At 34.3% G+C, this 21,731-nt stretch overlaps 1 protein-coding gene across 2 annotated transcripts in view; it reads left to right on the plus strand.

Moving 5' to 3' along the window:
- LOC149801269 (tryptophan 5-hydroxylase 1-like) overlaps positions 1-21,731 on the plus strand; it is an 80,939-nt gene that overhangs the window by 31,321 nt on the left and 27,887 nt on the right. For both annotated transcript variants that reach the window (XM_089954286.1, XM_089954285.1), the window contains 7 exons: positions 662-821; positions 2,454-2,486; positions 13,122-13,210; positions 14,520-14,587; positions 15,574-15,624; positions 17,367-17,512; positions 18,283-18,418. In XM_089954286.1, the coding sequence (XP_089810412.1) occupies positions 662-821; positions 2,454-2,486; positions 13,122-13,210; positions 14,520-14,587; positions 15,574-15,624; positions 17,367-17,512; positions 18,283-18,418 (683 nt within the window). The remainder of the gene's footprint in view (positions 1-661; positions 822-2,453; positions 2,487-13,121; positions 13,211-14,519; positions 14,588-15,573; positions 15,625-17,366; positions 17,513-18,282; positions 18,419-21,731) is intronic.

The raw sequence follows: 21,731 nt of genomic DNA on the forward strand, positions 1-21,731 counted from the left end.
GTTATATGAACGATACATTCAAATTTACATGCATTCCCATTTCAATATCGTTATCTGAACGATACATTCAAATTTACATGCATTCCCATTTCAATATCGTTTTATGAACTATAAATTCATAATTACATGCATTCCCATCTCAATATCTTTATATGAGCGACAGGTTCATAAATTTATACATATCCCTATATCCCTTGGTGTTTAATAAGACCTTGTTTATATTGGGGTGTAGATCATATACTTTTATTTTGTTGATCGGTGATAGGACTTAAATCACGTTTGTTTAAAATTCCATTCGTTCAATTCATGTTTTGAGTTTTCTCGTTGAGTTACTTGTTCTTGATAGTTCCATGTTAGGAACTGCATAATTTTTCTTATCTATCTTTTTCGTTTATAATGGTGTCAGATTTGTTAATATTTAATTTGCGTTTATAAATAAACATCTTATTAACACAGATGATTTGGGTGTCTTCACTAATCCAGTCCCAACCCGGCTTCATCTTGTGACACTGTTGATCTAACATCAAATTAAGTACGGATTTGGGGCATCGAATATTTAGTTTCTGAGCTCCAAGCACTCAGCTTCTACTTACTCTCACATTATGCATGTCACGTACATGAACATAGATTAGACATTGATGTTATCATTTTTATTTCACAGAACCATAATGTTAACCTCCTACATATTGAATCTCGTCAATCCAATACTGGATCACGGGACAATGAATTCTTCGTGTCATGTGTAAATCAAGAAGGGAGTCTAAAAGAGGCAACAGATGAACTGCGAAGCATATGCAAGACACTTGTCATCCATGAATCAGGTATGTAAATACATAACCATGATACGTATCATCCACGAATCAGGTATGCAAATATGTATCCAAGACACTTGTCATCCATGAATCAGGTATGTCAATACATAACCATGATACGTATCATCCACGAATCAGGTATGCAAATATGTATCCAAGACACTTATTATTCATGAATCAGGTATGTAAATACATAACCATGATACGTATCATCCACGAATCAGGTATGCAAATATGTATCCAAGACACTTGTCATCCATGAATCAGGTATGTAAATACATAACCATGATACGTATCATCCACGAATCAGGTATGCAAATATGTATCCAAGACACTTGTCATCCATGAATCAGGTATGTAAATACATAACCATGATACGTATCATCCATGAATCAGGTATGTAAATATATATCCAAGACACTTGTCATCCATGAATCAAGTATGCAAGCACCTATCCAAGGCAATCGTCATCCACGTACCAGATATGCAAGTACATACCCTTTCGAACTATTTTTAATGACGGTTATTCATGTAAATTCCTCTCTTTGCACAATTTCTTATAACATGGGCTATACGATATGAAATTATTGAATTCCACCAACGTCATAGTTTCTCCGCTGTTGTCTTAAATTGTTAAATTGTATTTATCTATGCCAGAAAGATTTAATTTGTACCCACATTTTATTTTCTCCTTTATAGAATTGTTTGTAGGCTTATTGTCTTGAGCATCTTTCTATACGTTTTGGGATAAACGTATATTTTTGTTGGTACTTACATTCGAAATGTGGCTCGCACAGAGGTGACCTACATGGAAAAGATTTTTACCTAAGGTATTTAAATCTGAGTTTTTGTAGCAACCATCCAATTCAAGAAAATGGTACCCACCGAGACGGTATATATTGGATGGTGGAAGGAAATAAGCATGGCTCAACTACTTACTTCATTTAATAGAAAAACAAGTTGTAAAATCCAGGCTGTACATTACTGGTTGCATATGATTTGATAAAATGTTAGGCATTACCGGGCAATAACAAATATGACAGATTACATGATTAAGCTCCTGTGTAACTTCATCTGAGACTTGAAGATTTGAGTAATTATTGCATCAAACCTACGACAATTAATAAAATAATTTTCTTTAATTTTCGCCGAAAGGGTGTGAAACTGGCTCTGAATATCGTAACAAGATAAGTTTCTGCACAATCAGATTCAGCTAGAAAGGCTATGCATGAACCATAACTGGTCTGGTTGACATCAAGCCGTGTGCGGTAAGGCAAGGGAAACAACCCATATTAGGCTGATAGCAATAAGTATAGGTAAATCTGTCCCTCAGCAGATCATCGACATATGGATGTGAAGGCGATCAATAAGGAGTCAAAATTTATTTGGTATTTTTCATGTAATTATCGAAGCCATCAAGCTCATCAGCAAATCACCAATGTTTCAGAGACAGCAAAATTCGGGTCGAAACTTTGGAAAATCTGCTTCTATTAAAATAAGTGTGTATCGCACTCATTAAATAATGTCCTCGTAAATGAATACTCTGATTAAAATGCAATAAAATATATAAAGAGAGAGAGAGAGATGTGTGTGTGTTCATTTGACGCATTGGTAATATGTTTATCCTTTTATTTTTTCAAGCGCATTCGCAAGACCATCAGGAGAGCTCTTCAGGTAGGTACATAATGCTGTCAAAGTACTGTGGTGAATAAATATTTCTGACGTTATTCTCGTGTCGGTTGCGTCCTTCTTAAGTGACGAGATAAAAGCAAATTCTTTACATCTATATTCAAAACGTGCATGAAAAAACACATTTATATGACCCAAACCAACCAAAACAAATCAAACATAAACACAAGCAATTAAAACAGAAATTGACAGAAATAATCTCAATATTGGTTCTCCATAGAATGTTAGAAAAGTTCGTCATTGAACTGTTACAACGTATGGAGTAGTTCATGCAAAATAAAATAACCAATATGTGGTAATGTTATGAAAATTAATTAGTGTGTTGATACAATGGAGAAAGCAATCCGTTTTAATATCTATGAAACATGAATAATTAGAACTACTAAGTCTGGTTTAACAGTTGGCATAAAATAAGTTCCTGTTCTCCATTAAGTTGTTATTTATTCGTTAATAATTTGTGTAAAGGAAGGAATTACAAAATTCCTCCAACATTTACGTTGATGTTTATTGACTCTTAATAATGAGATCTTCTGTTCGTGTCTGCTGTATATGCTGTCATTTTTTCCTGGTTCTTTTCTCTTAGAACCTGTTTAAAAGGTTTCAAATTTCAGACATGTGAATTAACCTATTAAAAAGCTTCACATTTTGGACATAGCGCCTCTGTAAAGTCGAAACCCATGTCCCGTTCAATTGTAAACATCTTTCCAGTAATAAACATTTAACCATTTTTCCATCTAATATATTATTGCATCTACTTGGCTTCGAAAACATATAATCTGGTTAGGTCCGTTGTCGGGGGATATGACAGCTATTTCGGCATGGAGTGATGAGTGGTCTTCAACAGATGCAGTAAACCACTCCCTCGTAGCTGAGCCATCTAATTGCCCTCCTGGCTTAAACCTTCCTGGACATCTCTGGTCCACGCTGAACCATTTTCGGACAGAACAGAGTTGTTGTGCAGTCAACGTTGTTCGATGGGGCTAGGCAAACCTTTCCAGTGGACTGCAGACTCTGCACATTGCTGTTGATGAGGCTAAGAAATGGCTAGGCATGCACGACATATGATAACTAGATTAATATATGAATAATTGCATCTACTTGTACCATATTTAGTTACTCGGACCTCTATTCCAAAAAACGTTAAATTTAAACCTGATAAGATATTTGTTCCAAATAGCTCTGGTTGATTCCTACTATTAATATTGTTCATTCTTTCCAAACACTTTCACATTTTATCTCCACGTTGAAGTAATTATCGACATATTTGTACCATCGGAAAGTTAGTTATACATGTTTTGTAGCAAAAGGAATTTTTATGATGGGATTTTTTATTCACGATTATCTCTCTGTTCGGTCCATTATTTCTTCATAGTATTCTTGATTTTTGTTTTCATCCGAGTTGTGTTGACTGTGATCAATTTGCTGTATGTCTTCGATTCTCTGTTATTGTGTATGTGTGTCATTTACAGATGTTATGACACATGATGCAATATAAAAGTCAATGTTCACTTTTATGTTGTAATAGCTATGTAATTCAGTTGATTTTCTATAAACATCAGTAAACATGAAGGTGCCTATAAAAGGAATACTTATGTCTTTCGTATCGGTTGTGAATTTTAAATCTCAATAGTAAAGTTGCCGGGAGACTTATTCTATATAATGTTTATTCCATATTATGAGGGTATCGTCTAAATATCTCTTCATACCGTTCATTCTGTCACAAAATGCATAGCCCATGCCACCAAGGTTTGCCAGGTATATGTTGGTGCCACCTGGATACCCAAATATATCCTAAAAAGTCCGTTTCAAGACCTTTGTATATTGAAACAGTGTTACATACCTTGTGGATCATGCCCAATCAGATGGCAAATGGACATAAAGCTTCAATTTAAAATGCTTCAAACACATTATTAGTACAAAACAAAACATTTTTAGTAGCAGAAAGTTACCAATGAAGTGTATTTACTAGCTGAAAACATCCCAAATATGATATATCTTAGAGCATTACATAAGCTGGTTAGCAGGAGCAACTCCAGAAATGATGTCATGATAGTCTGCTTTGGATTTATTTTACAGGATATAGTCCAGAAACTAAAACATTGTTAATGCAGCTGTAATATGGTGTGACGTATATTAAAGCTATATTGTACAACACCCAAAGGAGTCTTAAATGGCATACACGATCGTGTCATATCAAAAAAGCTGATTTCATGAATCAGTAGGTACTAGGAACTAGAGCTGTATATTAGAATGTTTAACAAATATATACCAATGTAAGAACTTTCATATTGCTAGTTGTTACACTAGCAATATGAAAGTTCTTACATTGGTATATACTACGTTTTGAGTTTCTCATGTCTTTTTCATTTGAGCACACGTGGTCAGTCTCACTTTAGAAGGATATAAAATATATTATGGCTCATGCGGCGCAAGTATTAAAATCAGTAATTATGTATCAGGTCTGGAGAAAAATACTCGTTTGGCGAACAGGAATAAATTAAAAATATGTTCCCCAATTAAAATTTGCTATTACTATTGTTCAAATGATGTTTATGAAATATAAGGAATCGTAGCTTTACCAAAATTAATTTACAATCTATATTTAATGTAGGTAGCAAATGTTCGAAGTCTTTTTTCTGGCCCGTTGAACATGTAACTCTTTGCCTCCTCTCTATATCAAGCATTTCTACAAATTAAACAGATACTTTTTATGTTCTGAAGCACTTGTAAAACTAACAACATACTGTAATATCTCATCTAGATTTGGTATAATTTCTCCTTGTTGATAGCCATAGCGAGTACATTAGGATTGGTCAATGAGCGTGTGATTGTCTGCGACCGGGTAATCGAAGACCTTTGCCTGAATGTATTCGACGGTTCGTTAATGATAATAGAAGGCCTTTACCATTTTCAAAGCAATTCCTGATGCAGTTCCGACAGCTCCTAACGTTGCAGCTTTTTCAACAACTACTGCCAACAATGCTGGAAAGGCTGCAAAGAATCACACGTTGAAATTTCTAGTTCACTGTGCCGGAGAATGTTTCTATGTGAAACACTAATTGTTGTTATTGCTTTGTTTATTCTTGCAAGTTAATTATCAATAAGACCGAAACTCACCTTGTTATGGTACATTATTATCTAAATATGTAACAGGTTTAATTATGAATTTCCCACAGTGCATCGATCAAACTCATTCGACCACCAGCACCCGCCAACAACAGTGTCTTGTCTGAAAGTATACTAGCATAGCATCGATAACCACGAGAGTTACTTGCACGTACACAAAAAAGGGAAACATTTGCATATATACACATGACCATACATGTCAGCTTATAATCAAAAACAATTTCGTCAGCTATTACTCCTAACTAAAGACAAACACTATTATAAATAACTCTTAAGTGATTGAAATTTCAGAACAAGCTTGTTGTGAAACTGTATACATGTGGTAGTCATCGAAGAGTAATGAGGAGGATTTACTTTTCAATTCACGGAGATTTGGTCAATAGAAAGTGAAAATATAGGCATTTTCTTATGACAGTCAACTAGTTGTACCGTATCTTTTACTTGTATCTGTGCCACTGATGATCGATTCCCAAATGATCACGAAGAAGTCACATATGTTACACTAATAGCTTCAGTTCAGCTAAAAGCAGGAAATATGAATGATTTTAATACACTTATATAATGAATTAAGCTAACAAATGTAACAATTAATTATGGAAAATTGCTTTTTTGAAGCAGACAAATATACCAGTTATTAATTATTACCAATACAATTAAAGGTCTAAACACTTGTACATTTCAAATAATAATTACTTATGATGTACAGGCACCTCTAGACATCTGCATTAACAAATTAGGTTTCTGTTTTATGCATAGTTTCCACCTTTTGGTCCTCAGCGATCCAAGTAGATTCAATACCCCAAAGATAATATGTATATTGTTATTCATACATATGCCTGGTGGCAATAGCAAATCACAACTGTGTCTAGAGAGGGTAACTATCCCCACGAAACAATTGCAATTCTCCAAAATGTAGAATTTAAAAAGAAAACAGTACTCAATGAATTATATGCACACGAATAACTAACTTTTTTATAAATATTTTAAACAGATAAAACGACATGCTGAATCTAACAGCAACCTTGATTCCATAAAGCAGGTTTTCTGAGTTATTATTAATATGATCATCTGACTAGCAAATGTCATTTTTACTTTCGGAGGTTTATCTGTATAATAATTTATACTAGAATATGGAAACTACTTACATGGGATCTAGAACATAAAACATTCAGTCTGATACACTGCATAAGCAACGTTTTGAATCTCATGATCAAAAATTTTTATCCTGTCAATATAATTCTGGCAACACTTCTTTAAATCCAGATCAGGCACATCAGTGTTCTACATGAGTTACCTGTTCGGTCTCCAGAACGCCTTCATATTATCATCTGCATGTGCAATAGACATTAGAAAAGATGTCACTAGCAACCAAAAATGGATCTGTATGACGAGTTTAATGACAGTCGAACAACTAAGCGTAGCCTACGTTCTAACCACTTGCTCCCCTTTTTACAAAGACATTCCTGTCCCTGTATGTCATGTTTCAAAAATTAGCTTTCTCAGTAGAAAAGAGCACATGAGGTAAATAATAGGTTGACGAGACCTAAAGAGGATTTCAAATGAGAATAAAAACAATACTCGAGGGACATCCACCCAAGGCTTGTCAAGATCAGATAAGATAAATTATTTTGCCAGTCCATGTATTTTTTGCTACAAAACTGATCGTAAAAACAGAGAATACATTTGGATATATCAATAATAGATTGCACAAAGCGGATTGGGATTGATATCCAATTTTCACTTGGAATCCAGACATAATATTTTATTTGTTTATAATTTCCCTGTTATGATAACCTAGCTGTGTATGACCCATTAATAGTATAGTGTGGCGAGATACGGACGAAAATGATCCGACACTGACAATGAAAATAACTTTATGGCTAACACCTTGATCGTATGACCCAATAATGACAAAATGACCCTATGCCAGTGATTCCCAAACTCCGGTCGGAAGCCAAACAGGGGGGTTACGTGGGTGGTGTGGTCCTCATTAGTGTTCACCAAAAGAATAGTTTGTCTGCTTTGCAAAGCTGAGGCTTACAAAAGTTTGACATTATTCAACTCGTTTCATTAATTCAATATTTTTGAGATCCTATATTATTATTTTTCACAGCAAAATATGGGAATATCTCATATATCTTGTCTTTTGAATGTTGTCCATTGTTTCTATATAGATTAACATAGTTTCAAACAAAGAAAATTTGCTGAATGGAATAATGTGGTATTGTATAACGTCCGAGGAGAACCTTACTTGTATTCAATTTATCTGTTTTAACATGCTCCCTGCAGAAAGTAATTATAGAACCATTACCGCAGAGCGTTGTCCTTTAAAATGTTTCAAGTAAACGTGCTAATTATCTATCAAAGCATTTTAAGTAATTTCTGTTCAAAGTTTTTCGAGCAGAAGGATAAAGGATCTCTATTTTTATACTATAGTTTAATCCTTTTCTCCATCAATATGTCAAATTTAGATGGGTCTTTTTGGGAAGGGATTCATTCTTTTCATTGTACATCTACTTTCTGTTTCACAATTATGGCATGAATGTAGAAAGTTCATAGCTTGTGCAAGCAGACACTCTTCATTGTGGCTGTAAATGTCTTTCAAGAAGATGAACACGAACATCGAGCATTTTGTCTACCCGATCAAGGTTATGACTGGGAAATGAACACGTTCTGGAGACCGAACATGTAACTCGTGTAGAACATGGATGTGCCTGATCTGGGCGTCAACTATCATGTATTTAAATCACTTAATGAATATTTAATAATATGTATCATTGTTATACAATTTCCATAATTATTATATTAAGATTACCCCATCCTCCCTCCTCAAACTCCCAATATAACCATTATATTGACATATATTCCAACTTACATGGACACCTGGCCACGTTTTTGCACTGATGAAATAAATCCCTGCTTTAGAAACAAATGTTTAAAAAAATCAGGTAATACATTTCACTTGGAGTTCTGTTGATATTTGATTCTTAGTAGTTTTTGTAAGCCCTTGGTTCAGGCAAATATCTAAGTTTCACGGTACGCATTCCTTGAAAAAGCAATTTTCAGTAAAAATGCCACTTTTGTCGGTCCCCTTTCCTTCTCTCTAGCCTAGAGAGAAGTATAGCAAGGCATAATCTTGTTCTGCTTATTTCCTCTTGTCCATTGACACCTAGAGGTGGTTCCAGAGGATATTCTCCTGTATCTTGAGGATGCACTGGAGGAGAGCCTTTAAGACCCAAAAGTTGTTTTTCCAAGCAACATTGTAAAAAGAGATCAAGACATGAAGCAAAATAGAATAATTATTTCAAAATGAGGTGACATAAATCTCAGTAAAGAGCTGTTCAAAAAGCTGAGTCAATGACAGTCATTTTCATATTGCTTTAAAAATAAAAAATAAAAAACGGTAATGAATACAAGCTCTGTTAATTCATCATCATTATTTTTCTACATCATGTATACGCTATTTTGTCGCTCACTAAAATTAGATTCCGACAGATTGAAAATGGTCTTACGAAATTAGATTCCGATAGATTGAAAATGGTCTTACGAATATATTCTAAGAGAACCAATATCGGGAAGAGTCGAAAATGTATGGCCTCATAAAAATCCACTTCTCAACACACCTTTCTAGCATTACTGTAATATTTTCTATCCTAACTATATAATTCTTTTAGTTTCCAAACAAATCTTAGACCATTTATTAGTTAATTTGGATTTTCCAACTTCATATTAATTTTTGCCATGTTTGTTTTAAAATAATTATAATGCCGTATTTCATAACTTTTTTTACAATATTGAATGTGATATAAGCTTTACTAAGGTCTAATTTAAGCTACTTTAATGTTAATTATGTTAAAATTTGTTTCATTTCATTAGGGCACTTTCATTCGCTTTGTTTTGAAAAGGTGCGTGTATTCTAAATTGTAGATGCATTGGATCTGATAGAAAAGACATAAGTTCAGCCTTTTAATTTTACAACAAGATTTCAAAAGCACAAACACATCTTGCACCAAACGTTTTATATACTTATTATCGCTACTACCATAATATTTGTATAAAATTCTTTATGTGAAGCAGACAGCGATGTAATGTCAGAATGATAGGAAACATTAGCGTGACACAAATTTGGTATTGCATTCTGTTGTCATAAAATGCCTTTGTACTACAATCTCAATGACAGTTGTACTGTATGACAGACACATGCACGTCAAGCATAAAACAAACTTCAACGTTAATTTGATTTAGTTCCGATTATAGTTACTGATCTCAGAGTATGCTAATTGTAACTCTATAACTTTAACTTATGTAATTTGTTAGCTAGAAAGTCTACATTGTGTGTTGTTCTCCTTTCATTTGCGATGTAGTACCATAATTTAGCATCTTTGTGACTGACTGCAGCAAGTTCCTTTGTTATTGTAATGTATTTAATAAAACTGTAGCAACATCAGCGTATATAGAATATTCTTTGCCTTCCATAATGTACATTGCGAGCATGAGAATTCGAATAATGATGCTTTGGAAGTTGTTATAGTTATGTTGAACACTTAGAGTACCGTTACAAGTAAATCTACTGTAGCATTAGTACCTCTGGAAACACTTCTTTACCACGTAGGAAGGATATCTTCCATTGGATATATCTCCTTTCTATATTTGATTCATTTCTATCCTTTCTTGACCTTTTCTCTTTCTCCACAATATAAACATACATTTATTAGTGTATTATGAATAAATGGAGAGATGGCAGCAAAGGTTTAAAATAAACCCCAGACAGAACAAGATATTAACAAAAGTTTCCTTCATTTTTGATACAATGACAGCTTCAACAGAAGAAACTATTTACAGTAATAAAAAAGACAAATTTGTCAAAATATTCTGCCCTAAATTATTAAAAATCTTCAAATTCTTTTAACCACTGTAGTAAAAAGTCTTGCTCTGAGTGGGTATGGACAATCTATGACGGTACCTTTATTTCTAAAACCAGCAGTAAAAGCAGCAGCAGTAATATCAATATTGTATGTTAGGTTCTGCGTTTAAATGCTTAGCATGATACTGTGGTCGTACTTCATAACGGTTTTCAGCTAAAACACCAGTTCCACTTAAGCCCTGTCTTCAAATCTATAAAATATATTTGGATAAAGTATAATTAAATCATATGGTGTTACCGAATCGTCTGGAGCATGTGACGGGTAAATTAGAAGAAAACAAATATCTTTTTTTACTGACGACTGTGTCTTGAATGACAAATCTGTGTCTCACATGCAACACATTATCTCAATCAATTTTAGTAAGACAGAAGTGTGTTGCGGTGTAGTAGAACACTACGTAGAGCCTACCATCACAGTAAATGGCCAAACCCACCTGGCAGTGGACACGGTCGTCTGTCTCTGCAGTACATTGTTACATGCAGTCTACATAATTGAGGAAAACAACTCCAAAACCTTTAAAACAAGTGATGCCTTTTGCAGGCTGCGTGCAACTGCGTGTGACCGCAAAGCCATTGTCGACAAAGAAACCTTAAGGTCTACAATATCATTGTTTTGCTGATCGCGCTGAATACTTGCGAAACCTGTATGGTGTTCAGACACCATATCAAGAGGTAGAACCATTTTCACATGGGCTGCCTTAGAAAACGTATGATGATGAGGTCGCGGGACAGTGTCGCAGAGACTGGGGTTCTGATACATCCAGGCATTCCAGGCATCCACACTCTACTGATGAAATTACATTTGAGATAGACAGGCCATGTCACCAGGATGTCAGAAGAGTTACTACCAAAGAAAATCTTCTAAGGGGAGTTGAAGGACGGAAAGTGATATCGGGGCGGTCAGAAAAAAAGTCTTACAAATTCCATCAAGACATTGCTGAAAAGGTTTAGCTTTGTCTTGGAATTATCTCACACCGGATCGCTCCATCTGGCGGAGTCTCATCCATTCTGGAGCTGCTGACGGAGGCAAATTGCAGAGGGAGTGGAGAAGTGCGAGCAGCGAAAATCTCAGAACTGCTGCTCTTCGTTTTATATGGAGCAAGTAAACCCAAGTGGCATCTCCCGTAAAGCGTGTGACAGACAGTTACAAGAACGACTTTGCCTGTTCAGCAACACACGTACTCACAAAAACCAAACCAGCTAGTGATGTCATGGTCATCTTCGAACTCGATGGACGAACAACAAAATGCTTAATAGTTCAAGCAAAATTTCTTAGAGACAGATCTGCCATCACACAATCTCCTACAATCTAGGTCTGTATGGTTCGCACATATGTGGAGAAATATGATTGACAATAGAATGGCATCCACTTTAAATCTCTACGTCTCTAGTATTTATGAATGCCTATCGGAGCAAACTGAGTTTACATGGTGACAGTTCCGGCTTCTGGGATCTCCAATGTCTTATCCTCATATACTCTTGGTTTTCACAGTTGTTTTTCTTGTTTTCCTTATTTGTAGTCTCGTAATTTTTCTTGACATTCTGTAAAAGAACTATTAATTTTCCTCAGTATTTTGGGAGAGTGGGTATTCTGAAGAACTACAAGATAACATTAATTATTACAAATGCGCTCTCAAATCATGATATGATAGAATTTTTCAACTTTTAATTTGTATTTTAATTTCTCAGAGTAATGTTTCTCTTATCTTGACATTTTGCTAATGCTTGATGATCTATTTATGGTTGACGGACTTGAATTGTGCCAGTGAATACTGATCTTCAGTAAGTGTTTCTGATGCTCATATCCATCAAAACACATACCCATCATAATAGTAATAATAGTAACAACAAAATAAGTCGCACTAATTGAAAATAGATGAGTAGGACGAAAAGAACGATGAGGAGGAGGATGTGCTACGTTATTAAAACTGATCAATGTAACAACAAACTCTCCGGGTGATTGCAATTTCATTTAAAACCGCTCTCTTTTTGAATGTCAAAGAGCGGTATCACACTCAGCGGTTGTGAAGTTTATATCGGGTACGTTTTTGCTATGCTGCATTTCTGTTCTTGAGTTGATCAATGGTGGGCTACAGAGAGGGACGTAAATTGTTTTATGAAGATAAATATTAATAACGCCTTACAACGTTTTGATATTCTGGCATTAATATGTTAACATAGCTAATATCTGCTCTACGTTGATAACATACGTTACAATTGTGCTACCAAGATAGTTTTCTACTATCATTTATGTCATAATGAAAACATTGTGAAACATCTAATGTTTAAAAGAAACTGTGAGAGATTGAACCATAACTGGATGACCAACTACGTTAGTGTTAAAATAGTGCATATTTACAGTCTAATTAACCTTTCTTTACCAGTTTGGAAAGTAGGAAAATGACCTTTCAATGCAAAGAGCGGCTTAAAACTATTTCTACAACAATCTGAAACGTGGCTACTTAAGGCAGGTACATTCTTCATAGCAGTCGTCTTTAAAGCAGGTTTGCACATGGTTATATATAATTTTAATATTACATTATATTTTATTTTATTTATCTCTTTGACAGTGCCCTGGTTTCCAAAAAGGAGAGACGAGATTGACCAGCTTGCCAATAACATTCTCACACAAGGGGAGCGCCTTCAAGCCGATCATCCAGTAAAACGCTTTGTTTATCTATTTAAATGTGTCATAAGAGGTGTGGTAATCATAGCACAGACCAGAGTATATACTGATAAGTCATCTACAGTATTTAGCGTTATAAACGAATATGCCTTCATAAAGCCTTGTACGTGAGAAGTCGATGCATTGATATTATCTAAACAATCATGATAACCTTGAAACCAATCACTATGTATGTCGTGTAAATAATTTCAACTTCACGTTACGGGTCAAATCAGTCTCGAAAATGTCTCTTACATGTGATTCATTCAGCGTGACCATATTGGAACAGAAAAATAATATCATAAAAGAAGAGCCTCACATAACCACGTGACCATATTAGAACAGAAAATTAATATCATAAATGATGAGCTTCACATAACCAAGTGACCATATTGAAACAGAAAATTAATATCATAAAAGATAAGCCTCACATAACCACGTGACCATATTGAAACAGAAAATTAATATCATAAATGATGAGCTTCAAACATAAACCAAGGAGGTAATACTTCTAGTATGTATATGTATTCGACGGGGACATTGTTTATAACATATGCACCTTTGCATATGATGATGAACTTTAACCTTATCCAATTTACATAATAATATTTTGTCAGCGCACTATAAGGGTATTATGTTAGATATGGTAAGCTTAGCAGAAACTGTTCAACTGTCTTTTAATGTAAAGGTACATTTAATATATATCCTATAAATTAACGTAGAGGTTTTCGCTTTTTAATACTTTGTACTTTAACGCTTCCATATTTTGAATTACTGTCACTTCCTCACTCACCCTTCTGTTGCAATTTGTAAAATGTACCATCCTCACCTTTCAAAGCATTTTATGTAGTAAAAATGTTGATATGATTAATACTTTTAGCAAATACATTAAAATTACAATTAAAGACAGCAATTTTCTCAGATTATTTTGCTATAGGAAAGCCTTTCTATGCTTTTAGGTTTAGACTGCAGGAAGAGTTCTGCTTAGAGAGCTGGTTGACCCTTTGTATTAAATAGTATTGTAATCAGCAGCATTAAATAATTTTCATTTTAAAATTAAATCATTTTATAATACGATTTTAACACAGTTACAGTGCTCTCAGTTCTAATTTTACCTTAGATTATACATTATCGACATATATTCCTTTTTCTTTAATCTCAAAATATACTACTGCAAACGCTGTTGGAAAATACATGATGGACATATATTCCTTTTTCTTTAGTCTCAACATATACTACTGAAAATGCTAGTGGAAGGTACTTTAAAAAATTAAATTAAAGGTTCATGACATATCAATTTCAGGGTTTCCTTGATAAAAACTACAAGGCGAGAAGAAATCAAATTGCCGAGATAGCTAACAATTACAAATTGTAAGTCCCTTGTTTTCAATTACCGCCTGATCTTAGGTGAAAGACATCGTTACCTTTTTCACAGTCACTGTGATAGCATGCAGTTGTAAAGTTTAGTCACCTAAAACTTTTTCTTCATCGCAGTGAACCATGGACTGCTTCTATTGCTTTGAAATTCATCAAAAGCGAAAATATTATAAAATGTTATTTTTTACCGCCCAAATCTTTTTTAATTTCATCAATTTAATAACTGAATACTTGAAATGGTTTTCTTAGATTACAATAAATTGTAACTTGCAACATTTATTTTGCAAACTTATCAATTGATAAATGTTCTTTTGTAGAAAGGAAACCAGCATTTGATATGTAATTTTCACAATTATTCTTTTGGAATGGTCCAAGAGTCAGTCTAATTAATTTTAGCATCTCAGAAGTTATCTTCCCTTTAAACAGCCTATGTCCTATAATAGGCAATTAACCATAACTTGTGCTGTAATTCTGAAAATGTTTTTATATAATTCACCTCATTTTCATTATGAAATCAATTATGTAATTACGAAGGGACGAAGGAGACTGCAATTTAATGAACCATAAATTAGTATGCAAACATAAGTCTCATATTTGTATAAACACTCATATTTGTCGTTCTTTCTTTCTGCGTGTCCCGGCTACCAAAGAAAAGGTCGGGAGTACTCGCGACGTAATCCCAATTCTTTAAAATGTTTTGATAATTTTTTGTCAACCTTTCATTAAAACAAGCTCATCCCATATTGTTTTCTTTTTACAACTTTTTCCCGTCCTAGGATGGCCAGTTAAACTCGTATGTTAATAAGTGCTTTGAGTGAATATATTGTCTAGTCAAGTGGTGCCAAATCTGAAGTGTACATTTTCAAGGTTTCGCTGTATTGTGGTATTGCCTGGATTCTACATTTGCGTCTGCTGTTTCTTTAGATGGTATGAACTTATGGAAGACTGATACATTATTTTCTTTTTCTCTCAATTTTTAGTGGTCAGCCAATCCCAAGAGTCAGGTACACAGAAGAGGAAACTAACACATGGTAAGTAAAGGGTAGATCATGTGTACATAAGTTATTTGGATCTTTAATACATCTGAACGATTATTTATTTATTCGGACAGTCATCTATCTTGACAAAATCATCAAGTCCCAGTGAATCTGGATTTTCCGTTCAATTCTAAGTTCGTACCGTTTTAAGTGGTAGCTACAGCAGTATTTCATCCACCATATATATGTTGCTATCATTTCTAATTATGTTACATAAAAATATATCTTAAAGCAACTTGAGCTGCTTAGAATTTGTGATTTTTCTGCTTTTTTGGAAATCATGCCAACAAAGAAAGAAATGTTTGGTATGTGGGAAAGAGTTGTATCATGAAAAGCTGATTTTGAAGATCTATTTGTTTCTCACCTGCGCTAACATGATGAGACATACAATGCCTATGAAGTCTTTTACTGATTGAGTAACAGTTCCAATCCGTACCATTTCTGATCGTTCAGTTTCTTATCGTACAATTCTAAGTTCGTACCGTTAATGGCGTCAGTTTTCTGTTCAACTCCGTACCATTCCGCAACGTTTCAAAATAGTTCACAGCATCTTGCTGCCTGAAGTTATATATATTTGGTTTTCTGCTCTAATTCAACTTCAGCAAGGGAAAACAATGTCTCGTAAATTCTTTTAAAATGGGTATAAGTTGTAGACATTGAAAACAACCCTAAAGTATCATTTTACGATATCGGTTTGAGTACTATTTGGTATCATACCATACCGTATAATATCTTGTTTAACGGTCTTCTTAATCGCACTGCTCCGTCTTATTACGTTATTCAACATATTTCTTACCTTACCTTTTGAGTACAATACCCTCACTGCATTTTCCAATGTCTGAAAGATGTTAAAAATCATGAGGATATCCACTTTCCGCTGGTGGCTACTGTAAACCTACTTCACATATGCTATTAAGTCTCCTGCAATTCGCAGGATTACCGCATCCATCAAGTCAATAGTTATTTTAAATTAGATTTAAAGTATATGATCATGAAATCATATCTGCATGAACCTAATGTTGTTTTAAATTAGATTTACAGTGTCAATCATATTTGCATGAACGTATTATTATATCGAACTGAATTTGTTTCTGATCTATGAATTCAAATACGCACGAATATATTGTTTTAAACCAGATTTATAGTGACAGATTCATGAAATTAAATTGCTACAAAATAATTTCAAGCTTCTATACTCCAATGTTAAGTAGCTGCAAGAAAATTGTGTTTACAATTTCTGAACTGCAAGTATTATGACTGAGCACGCTGAAAACATCTGATTAATGAATATCATCACTGTTGAATATCATCACTGTTGAATATCATCACTACCGAATATCATCACTATTGAATATCATCACTATTGAACAGATAACGATGCATACAATTTTACATATACCTTAAATAGTTTAACTCTTTCTTTTTTAAGATGTTACACATGTAAATACCATCGAGTTTACACCAGTTTAGTTAACATAATGCATTTACTTGTGCAATGGGAATAGGGACTTATAAATTTGTACAGATTTTCTGTAGGAAATGAATACGTCGTTCTAATAAACACTTTGTTGATTTCTACAATTACATGACAACTGCGGTAAACAATGAACATGTACTAATTGTCAGCTAAACAGCTCATTTAAATTTTGTTGATTGTCGACAGAAAAAAAACAGTGCATGTTCTAACTGCATTTCATATATTAAAATAGGCTTACTGTGATATGTATCTTTCGCAGGCGTACAGTCTTCACGGAGCTAAGAAATCTGTACCCAGAACATGCCTGTCGTGAGTTTAACCAGAACTTCCAAATTCTGACCGACAGCGGTATATATACGGCGGACAATATTCCACAGCTTGAAGATGTTTCCAACTTTCTAAAGAGTAATGGCTAGTTAAATATGATGCAAAAATGTTCTTGAACAGATCGGACTTATCGATTAGTACATAATACAAATGTCAGCGTAGAGACCTACCATGGAAAATATATTAATGCAAGCATAACCTTCCTTACAAACTGACTTGACCGCAGCATCTGTCCCTCTAGGCTGAGCTGAGTTTCCATAAAGTTAAGAGGTCAAAACGAAGCGGCTCCATATCAGTCTTGGAGAAGGCCGCTTTCTTTAGAGATATGAAATACTCTGTGTGTGTGTGTGTGTGTGTGTGTGTGTGTGTGTGTGTGTGTGTGTGATTTAGATTTTTTAACGTAGCTTTGAAAATGTTTCAGTCATATAGCTAATATATGTCTGCAGTGTGATAGTTTATAGTGATCTCTAACACTGTGGCATCATGCCTCAGACATTTAACATCATGTCCCACCTAGTCACATCATCCTGACACCAGGCCGACCAAGCCAAACACCAACTGTTTGAGTGCCATGCAAGTTTTATAAGTCTTTGGTGTGACTCGTCCGGGATACGAACCCGCGACCTCCCGCACCCGAGCGAACGCTCAAACCAATTTGGCCACCGGATGGGTCAAAAATACTATTACTACTACGTCTAATAATAATAAAAATAATATATTGTTAGTTGGGAAGCTCAGCAACAACTTATCTCTCTTGAGATCGACTGTTATGCTAATGAAATATGCGACTTAGTTTGCAAGTAAATAATTATACCTCAAAATTATACAACTTATATCTGATATTTCAGATCGCACTGGGTTCAGACTAAGGCCCGTGGCAGGACTTGTGTCAATTCGGAACTTTCTGGCTGGACTTGCATTTAGGGTTTTCCATGCCACTCAATATCTTCGCCATCCTTCTCAACCCATGTACACTCCAGAGCCGTACGTATTCCATCCCAAATCTACCTGTATTGCCACTGTTAATGAAAAACACGTATTTTAAGGTCATTCAAGGAACAGGCAAAATTTAATCTTCATGAGAATATATCCTTTATCAAACATAGTAATGTACCATTATAGTAGGTATTCCACTGAAGGAATTGGCAATAACACTTTTATTTGAATATAAAATAATATTTATTCCCAAAATATTTATTGTTGGAAAGAGATACATTAATGAAGAATTAAAATATGAGACAAACTGTAAAGAAATATTTTTAAATTTGTTTTTCATGTTCGGCAATACGCTGATAAGTTCGATCAATCGAGAGACAATCATCTTTTTAGTTAAAATGTATAAGAATCGGTTTGTCTTTTAACATTCCGAGAACATGATGGGAGTCCAAGCGAAGTCAAGCGCCGAATAATGGGCATCTGGTTCATCTAAATTCTACAGTAGTAACAATGCACATAACCAGTATCAACCCTTACTGTAGATAATAATAATAATAATAATAATAATAATAATTCTTTATTTAACGAGGGTAGCTCATTTAGAATGCAGATGTATATAGTCCCCATAGGTGTCGCTCTGCTACTTTCTAACAGGAACAATCAATTGACATGACTGTACATTACTCTGAACATAATCAGTCATTTTGAAACAAAAGAGAGATAAACATGCACAAAAACTAAACCAGGTGAAATAGAAACAGGAATTATGAAAACTATGAAGACATGTAGAAATATATTGAAATAACGCTTTACATTTTTTTTAGATATTTTCTTTGAAACTGTCAACAAATATGGCTGATGTCACTGACATAGGCTAAGAATTTCATATCTTTATTCAAGAATATTTAAAACTGCATCCAAATTGTTCGGTATTGGGTTTTGGAAATTCCAGGTGGCAACTTACGGTCGAACTTACGGCGTATGGCCCATGATACTCACCAGATAGTTTTCTCATGTATTCAGCCATCTAGAAGTCTATTCATTTGTAAAGAAGTATTGCTTTCTAAAAGTTTCTTCTGTTATTTATTTGAAGCCGTTTCAGTTCACGATAAAGAATACTAGATAGTGCGTCAAAAGTAGCATCACAATGTAATGCGATCTGTTTGTTCCGTCTAACTGATTTTAAGGCAGTTACTACAGATTATTAAACAACAGTCAGTAACTGGTTAATTCTAGGAACTAATGTACATTATTCACGTGTAGGTGGATATTTCTTAATATTTCTTTAGAAAAGATATTTTACTTGCTACAGATTTACAACCAGTAATGAAGGTGTACATTCCTTACGTATACTGAAGATAAATCACTGTACCTTTAGTATACTTCCTATTATTATGATTACCATTTTCATTAAAGTGAGCTGTATGTATCACTAGATATGTGCATACACTTTTAAATTTTACCATTATCGTCAAAAGAATATAGAAGTTTTCTCAATTTTCATGAAAACAACTTCCATAATAATCTGTATTTGATGATGTGCGTAATGATCTGTATTTGATGACGTCCGTAATGATCTGTATTTGATGAGTTCCGTAATGATCTGTATTTGATGACTTCCGTAATGATCTGTATTTGATGATGTAAGTAATGGTCTGTATTTGATGACTTTCGTAATGATCTGTATTTGATCACTTCAGTAATTATAGGTTGCTGTATTTGTATGGGAAAATATGAACGAGTTTTTCGGATACAAATACTGCACGAACAGGGAGTGCAATATATCCATCCAACAAAATGAGTTCATATTTTCCCCATACAAATGCAGTAACCTTTTCATTATTACATGCTCTTTTTTTCCCCGTTTACTTTACATTGTCAGAATCTTCAGTATTTTACGATATTGCACACCTTCATATTGCACTCACGCGCAGGACACGTGTACCCAATAGTTTATTAGGAACTACTTTGTAAACAAATCATGTACACTAGTGTAGCAGACGCTTTACGTTTTAATCGATTAAATTTGTTTCTGATGAACCAAAGTAGATGTTTCGTGGACTGTCACATACCAGCTGCTTCGCTACATTTCGCGTTAACATTTTTGATACAATGTTTCGGATTTTGGCGATAGACGCCAGATTTCATAAAATTGCTTGGTACCTACAAATAACATGCAAGTTACAAGGCATGAACTGTCTCCTTTGGCTGGTACTAAGAATGGCAAAAATAAAACTTAGTTTTACATCCTAAATTTCCTCAAAATATACTTTCTTAATTCTGCAAATCCGAATTACATGAGCCATGTCATGAGTTCTCAAACTTGATTACACATTTCGAAATTGTGCTGTAATTTTGACTATATTCCAAGTGCAATTACATCCTCCAGTACGTCACTGAAAACTAGTATGCCTTCCAAAGTAGGCTATAACGGAGACCCAGTTACCAGTAAAAATAAAATAGCACACATTTTCAACCATTACGCTACGAACATAACCAATCATTAGATCAGATGGAACATTGAGACCACTGATCGATAAAAGCTTTTCAGTTATGCTAAAGATCCAACTTATCCTTCTTTTGAATTTTATATAACACACAAATAATAGTGCTTCATGAAATAGACATATTAACCCTACAAATTGCTGTACCCGTGATATCTCAGTCTGTATCTAACCTGATTAATTAGAGTATCTAGTCTGATGTTTTCCCCACATAAACAAGCAACAGCACCCCCAATGCATAAAAGACTCCAATTTGGACGAAGGAAACTATATACCTATTTTTCTTCTCCCTACATCATCCACAATCTTTGAGAAACGGATTGCTAAGCAAGCAGGTTTTCGAAGGAGTCATTTATGCCAAATAGTTGTAACAAAACTTTCATATTGTTGGCTGTTGGAAATCAGCAAGGGAAACCGAAGATATGCTATTTATTGATTTCAGAAAGGCTTTTGATTTATTCAATCATGATATCATCTTACTAAACTAATATGTAACAGGAAGCAAATATGTTCAGTCTAACTCAAAGGAGGTCAATCATGGTGTTCCCCAGGGTACTATTTTATGCTTATTATTTTTCCCGTTTTACATAAACGACTTTCCCCTATGAACAGATCACACAAGCACAAACATTTTTGCAGATGTTGTTACTATAATTGCTTTAGGTATTGAGTGGTGACACTAATTACTGTATATTCCGATATAAGAAATATTGATATGTGGTCAACACAAATTAGAATGGTTACAAAAATGTCCTACTAGTCTGATTAAAAATATATAGCACCTCCGATGAACTTATAAATCTGACAATAAATCGTAAACTCATTGGAAAATGTTAAAGAATAAAAACTAGCAGGAG

The sequence above is a fragment of the Sinohyriopsis cumingii genome, chromosome 4 (genome assembly GCF_028554795.1).
Source record: "Sinohyriopsis cumingii isolate HCF-2022 chromosome 4, ASM2855479v2, whole genome shotgun sequence".
Classification (NCBI taxonomy): Eukaryota; Metazoa; Mollusca; class Bivalvia; order Unionida; family Unionidae; genus Sinohyriopsis; species Sinohyriopsis cumingii.